General features: G+C 39.5%; 1 protein-coding gene across 1 annotated transcript in view; it reads right to left on the bottom strand.

Moving 5' to 3' along the window:
• SPICE1 (spindle and centriole associated protein 1) overlaps window positions 1-6,681 on the bottom strand; it is a 94,889-nt gene that overhangs the window by 15,915 nt on the left and 72,293 nt on the right. Inside the window, exon 14 of the mRNA XM_006864178.1 lies at window positions 4,696-4,873. Within this exon, the coding sequence (XP_006864240.1) occupies window positions 4,696-4,873 (178 nt within the window). The remainder of the gene's footprint in view (window positions 1-4,695; window positions 4,874-6,681) is intronic.

Below are 6,681 nucleotides of genomic sequence, written 5' to 3'. Positions count from 1 at the left end.
GAGTGTTGACAGTTGATCCAAGTAAAAGAAGTCTTTGATAACGTCAATCTTTTTTTCCAATTATCATGATGTTATTTATTGGTCCAGTGGTGAATATTTTTGTTTTCTTTACACTGATATGCAATCCATACCCAAGGTTGTGGTCTTTGGTGTTCATCGGTAAGTATTTTTAAAGTCTTCTTCATTTTTAACAAGCAAGGTTGCGTCATCTGTATACCGCACATTGTTAATAAGTCTTCCTCCAATCCTGATGCCATGGGTTTTTTTAAAAAATATATAATCCAGCTGCTTGGATAATTTGCTCAGAGTACAGATTAAACAAGTATGATGAAAGAATACAACCCTGGCATATGCCTCTCCTGATTTTAAACCATTCAGCATCCCCTTCTTCTGTTTGAGCAATGCCTCTTAGTCTATGTACAGATTTCTCATGAGCACAGTTCTGGAATAACTATTCTCTGCAATGCTGTCATGATCCACACATAGCTTGTGATGATCCACACAGTTCAAAGCCTTTGCATAGTCAGTAAAACGCAGGTAAACATCTTTCTGGTATTCTCTGCTTTCAGCCAAGTTCCATCTGGCATCAGCAATTATCTCTCTCGTTACACATCCTCGTCTGAATCTGGCTTGAACCTCTGGAATTTCCTGTCAGTGTACTCCTGCAGCCATTTATGAATTATCTTTACCAAAATTTTACTTGCATATGATATTGATGATACTGTCCAATGATTTCTGCATTCTATTGGGTCACCTGTCTTCAGGCACAAATATGGATCTCTTCCAGTCAATTGGCCAGGTAGCTGTCTTCCACATTTCTTGGAAACTTGCTCATGGATCAGCAAGTGCCTCCAGTCAGTGCTGTACCAGTTTGTTGAAAGATTTCAATTTGTATTCCAACACTTCCTGGAGCCTTGTTCTTTGTCAGTGCCTTAGACTTCTTCCTTCAGTACCATTAGCTCTTTATCATATGCTACCTCTTAAAATGGTTGAATATTGACCATTTTCTTTAGGTACTGTGACTCTGTGTATTCCGTCCATCTTCTTTGATGCTTTCTGCATCATTCAATATTTTGCCCATTGTTGTTGTTAAATGCCATCAAGTCAGTTCCAACTCATAGTGACTCTGTATCGCGTTCCCGAGGAGCTGGTGGCTTTAAAGTGCCGACCTTGTGGTTCAGTTCTAGTGCTAATACTAGAAGTACATAGAATCCTTCAATATTGAAAGTCAAGGCTTAAATGTTTTCTTCAGTTCTTTCAGCTTGAAAAATGTTTAGCTTGTTCTTCCCTTTACGTTTTCTAACTCCAGATCTTTTGCACATTTCACTGTAATATTTGACTTTGTCTTCTCAAGCTGCTCTTTGACATTTTCTGCTCAGCTCTTTTATCTCTTCATTTCTTCCATTTGCTTGGGCATCTCTTCACTGGAGAGCAAGTTTCAGAGTCTCTTCTGACATCCATTTTGGTCTTTCCTTTCATCTTTGCATTCTTAATGACCTTTTGCTTGCTTCCAATATAATGTTTCTGATGTTATCTCACAACTCTCTGGTAGCACGAATCGGGTTGCGAACTTTAAGGTCAGCAGTTTGAAACTACCAGCTGTTTCACAGGAGAAAGATGAAGCTTTCTGCTCCTGTACAGACTCATAGCCTCAGAAACCCTGTACAGGGTCGCTGAGTTGGAACCGACTCCATGGCACAATAACCACCACCACACAACTCTCTGGTTTTTGGCCATTAGGGTCTAATGCATCAAATCTGTTCTTGACATAGTCTATAAATTCAAGTAGGGTATGTTCAAGGTCATATTTTGGTTTTCATGGACTTGTTTTCATTTTCTTCAGCTTCATACTGAATTTGCCATATGAGCAAAGGATGACTCTATTCCAGAGTCTGCCCCTTCACACAGATGTAGTCAATTTGATGTCTGTATATTCCATCTGGTGGACCCCATGTATGTAGTTGCCTTTTATGTTGCTTCAAAAAAGGCATTCGCAATGAACAAGTCATTGGTCTTGTAAAATTCTATCATACAATCTCCAGCAACATTTCTATCACCATGACCATATTTTCCAACTACTGATCCTTCCTCTTTGTTTCCAACCTTTGCATTCTAATCACCAGTAATTATCAATATATCTTGCTTGTGTGTTTGATCAATTTCAGACTGAAGAAGTTGGTCGAACTCCTCACATAAATCTGAATAAAGTTAGTATTAACTGGTATTTTTGTAGATGTATGGATATTATTCTATCAGACATCAGTATGCTTTAAGATAGATTTTGAAATGTTCTTTTGGATGATGAATGTGATGCCATTCCTTTTCAATTTGTCATTACCAGCATAGTAAACCATATGATTGTCAGATTCAAAATAGTCAATAACAGTCCAGTTCAGCTCATTGACACCTAGGATTATCAATGTTTATGGGTTCCGTTTAATTTCTGACAACTTTAAATTTCCTTAGAATCATACTTCATACAGTCCATGTTCTGATTATTAATGGACTACAGCTGTTTCTCCTCATTTTGAGTTGTGTCCCATCAGCAAATGAAGGTTCCTAAAGCTTTACTCCATTTACACCTTCACAGTCAACTATGAGGAGGCAGCTCTTCCCCAGTCAAATTGTGAGTGCCTTCAATCTTGAAAGGCTCATCTACCGGAACTTTACCTGGCAATATTCTGGTGCTCTTCATCAACTTTCAATATTCAAACTTCTGGTGCTACTCATAAGGGTCTCAGTCTGCCTTAGTCTGGAAGATCAGCTGAAACCTGTCCACCACGGATGATCCAGCTACCATTTAAAATATCAGTAGTATGTATAGCTTCCAGCATCACACCAACATGCAAGCCATCACCATATGAGAAACCGACAGAGAAGTCATAACTTAGCTCCAAATTAGTCTACAGATTATTCCTGTCTTCTGTGAAGATTCAGAGAAGGAATCCACATTCCTGAGGATTCTGTGAAGTTGTTTGTTTATGCTCGGAAACGCTGCTCATTTTGTCTCAAGACAGCCATGCTGAGCCAAGCCAGCTGGCAGGATGTCCATTGTCTGTCAGTCTCCTCATTCACTGTTTTCATTCAGTTTCTTCTTCCATTCAGTGTTTGCACTAATTCTTTATTCTTCATTTGCGATTTTGGGTTCCCAGATTGTCATGTTTCTGTTTCACTTAGTTTCTCAGCTCTTTTCTGTAGGGGGACTGCATGGTATCTGTGACAAAGCCACCATCTTGGGCCATATCCTGCCAATTGCCTCTTAAAAGTGATCCATTTTGTTTTGTTTTTTCCCCATTTCAGTTAGCATTCACTTACATCATACATTAATTTGTTTGTTCATTTATTGCATATTCTACAACTTGATTGCTTCATTTTTGTTAAGTGCCATTAAGTCAGTTCTGACCCATTGTGACCCTGTATATGGTTTCTGAGGAGTAGCTGGTGAGCCTGAACCACCAACCTTGTGGTTCGAGCCAACTTTGCAGTCCAGCGCATTAACCCACAGTGCCACACCAGGACTCCAGAACATCCAAATTGGCAGGGATTGGCCTGTTCAGTGCTGTATTTCTAGCACCCAGAACGTAGCAGGCAAACAGTAGATGTTCATACATACTTGAGTGAGTGATTTAAAGTATTCTGTACTTAACAACAACAACAATACTAAAGTTGCCTCTCTAAACTTCATCACTATCATTTGAAGAATCCTAGAATACAAAAAGACAAATGGCTCCAGGGAAACCCATTACCCATTGTTTTCCGGTACTTTCCAAAAGAATCTGCTTTCTGGGGCAGTAATTTCAAAATGGAATAAACTTCTAAACAAGGGAAAAACTCTTATTGGCAGATGCCTCAAAGGTAATCTACTTCAACAGCCACAGGACCTGTGAAGGCCTCTAGAACACCGGTGGGCCTTATGTTTACACACCACTTATTGTAGCAGCATAGTTTCTTCTGATCCTGACAATGGGAACTGTCTCTTAAATTAGGCCACAGTCAGTCTCTCTAGAGTCTTCATACAGCTCTACCAATCAACAGTCTTAATCATTTCATTGTTGGCTATACACCAGCCTGAGATAGTTCATTTCATCAGTACCTTTTGGAATGAGAATACTACGACAAGCAACTTTTCAGTTACTGATTCCCGTGTAACTTTTTACATTCTAAATATAACAATAAAAAGTTTAATTATAAATAAAAATGTTTTAATGGTTTTAACAATAAAACTTAGTTTCTTACTGATAAAATTCCAAAGTATCATTCTGATGCTTATATACTATATAGTGTTGTTGTTAAGTGCTACTGTATCAGTTCCAACTCATAGTGACCTTGTATAGGATTTCTGAGAAGCAGTTTGTGAGTTTGAACTGCCAACCTTGCAGTTCAAATCGACCTTTTGGTCTAGTGTTCATATGTTGTAAGTGGAGTTGTATACTGTAGTAAATTCCATCTACAAGTAGGGCAATTTAGGAACCCACAATCCAATGATCAACTTCAGTTATCATAAAATAGAAAGATTGTTAAACTAAGAATCAGGAGACCTGCCTTCTAATCCTACTTTTATCCCTTATTCTGTGGCCTAGGTCTGACCCCTCTGTCAAACAGAATGCTCTTTGAGATTTCTTGCTCAAAATGAACTTATAAATCAAATGAAAACATTCAGGCTTCTAGTTTTTAAATCATGAATTTGTGACCAACCAGTCCAGATTTTGTGAGGTGACTGAACAGGTGATACTCTTGGAGAGGTAGAATTCACACAGACAAGTTTCTGCTGCTCTATCAACTGCAGTAGTTTTCCACGAGCCTCCATACTTTGTCGATTCAACTCTGCAATCCGTTCCTCCATGCTACATGCTACTTGTGCTGTTGGAAAAGTCTTAAAAAAAAAAAGAAAAAGAAAATTCAATGCTGGTAAAAAAACAAACAAAAACCCATACAACTTTGACTTTTTGTAAAAATAAATTCTTCCATAAGTACCAAGTTAGTATTCAGAACCCTTGCTATAAGTAAACTTGAATAGTGAGCAAATAATTTCTGTATCATTTGCTTGAGAAACTGTTGATGCTGTGAGTTGCCACAGAGTCAGCTCTGACTCTTAGTGACCCTGTACAGAGTTTCCAAGGAGTGGTTGGTGGGTTTGAACTGCTGACCTTGTGGTTAGCAGCCTAGTGCTCATTCTACAGTACCACACCAAGACTCCACTTAACAAATTAGGACTAAGATTGTCGTCGTTGAGCGCCATGGAGTCGGTTCCTACTCATAGCGATCCTGTATAGGGGTTTCCGAGGATATGAGTTCTTCTACTACTACAGGTGCCACATAAGATCTTCCAGTATCTCCTAGTGTTTTGTTGAGGTACATACCAAAGCAACACCTCCTGGCAACCTGGACTCTAGCAATATGCTAAAGACTAGATAATGGTAAATCTGAGTTTAAATAACAATATAGGAAACAAAAGCGGATCTGCTGGAGTTGGAAAAAATGCTTCTATAATCTTCAAACATGCATCATGGAAAAGATTTCTAATAGTCTTATCACTCCTGACCAGGTGACAGTCTCTCCAGGCTACTCTGGCCTAAAATGTTGTTGTTGTTAAGTACCAATGAGTCAGTTTCAACTCCTATTAACCCTGAATAGGATTTCCGAGGAGTGGCTGGTGGGTTTTGAACCTCCAGACTTGGCAGTTGAAACCAATTTTATGGTCCAGAGCTGATCCTACAGCACCATACCAGTTCTCCACTGGCCTAAGATAGCTGATTGATTGAATAATTGTTTCTGATTGGAAAGAGAAGAATAAAACATTCCTACATAAGGACTTTCACACATAGTTAATTTTAATATTCCACAAAAGAATGTACTTATATCATTCCTGATTATTACATTTAGCTAAAGATGTCCCTTTGGGGCGTGGGGAGAAAGGAAGGAATGAATCCTTAATATTGGTGGTGTTCAGTGCCCTCGAGTCACTTCCGAATCATAGTGACCCTGTATAGACAGTGGTGGGGAACATCCGGACCTTGGGCTGTATAAGACCCCACGAAATCATTTGGTCTGGCCCTGTCAAGGAAACCACAGTTCTAGCCATCACATTGTTGTTGTTGTTAAGTGCCATTGAGTCACTTGTGACCCACAGCAATCCTGCATAGGGTTTCCAAGTAGCTGCTGGTGAGTTTGAACCACTGACCTTGCAGTTCAAACTTGTGGTCCAGCTTATAGTCTCACAGTGCCACACCAGGACACGGTGTTGTTGTTGTTGTTGTTGTTAATGCCGTTGAGTCGGTTCCAAACCATAGCGACCCTGTATAGGGTTTCCAAGGAGTAGCTGGTGAGCTTGAACCGCCGACCTTGCAGCTCAAACGGCTTTGCAGTCTGGCGCATTAACCCACAGCACCACACATATTAGGGGTGAATTAATTAAGTGTTTGACCAAATAACAGCAGGTTAATTTTTAAGTAGATAATTTTGTAGGGCCCCTCGAATGATGGTACAAATTTTGACAGGAAAAAAGGTTCCCCACTTCTTCTGTATGGGTTTCTGAGGAGCAGCTGGAAGGTTTGAACTGCCAACCTTGTGGTTCATAGTCCATTGCTGATCCTACTGCACTACACCAGGAGGTGTACACTAATTTGTAGCTTATGCCCATCAGTAAAAATATATATCAGTAAAATGTCTGCTTTGATATAT

Source organism: Chrysochloris asiatica, unplaced genomic scaffold (assembly GCF_000296735.1).
Source record: "Chrysochloris asiatica unplaced genomic scaffold, ChrAsi1.0 scaffold00061, whole genome shotgun sequence".
Lineage (NCBI taxonomy): Eukaryota > Metazoa > Chordata > Mammalia > Afrosoricida > Chrysochloridae > Chrysochloris > Chrysochloris asiatica.
Note: the sequence above shows the minus strand (reverse complement) of the source record. Positions and strands in the feature narration are given on the sequence as shown.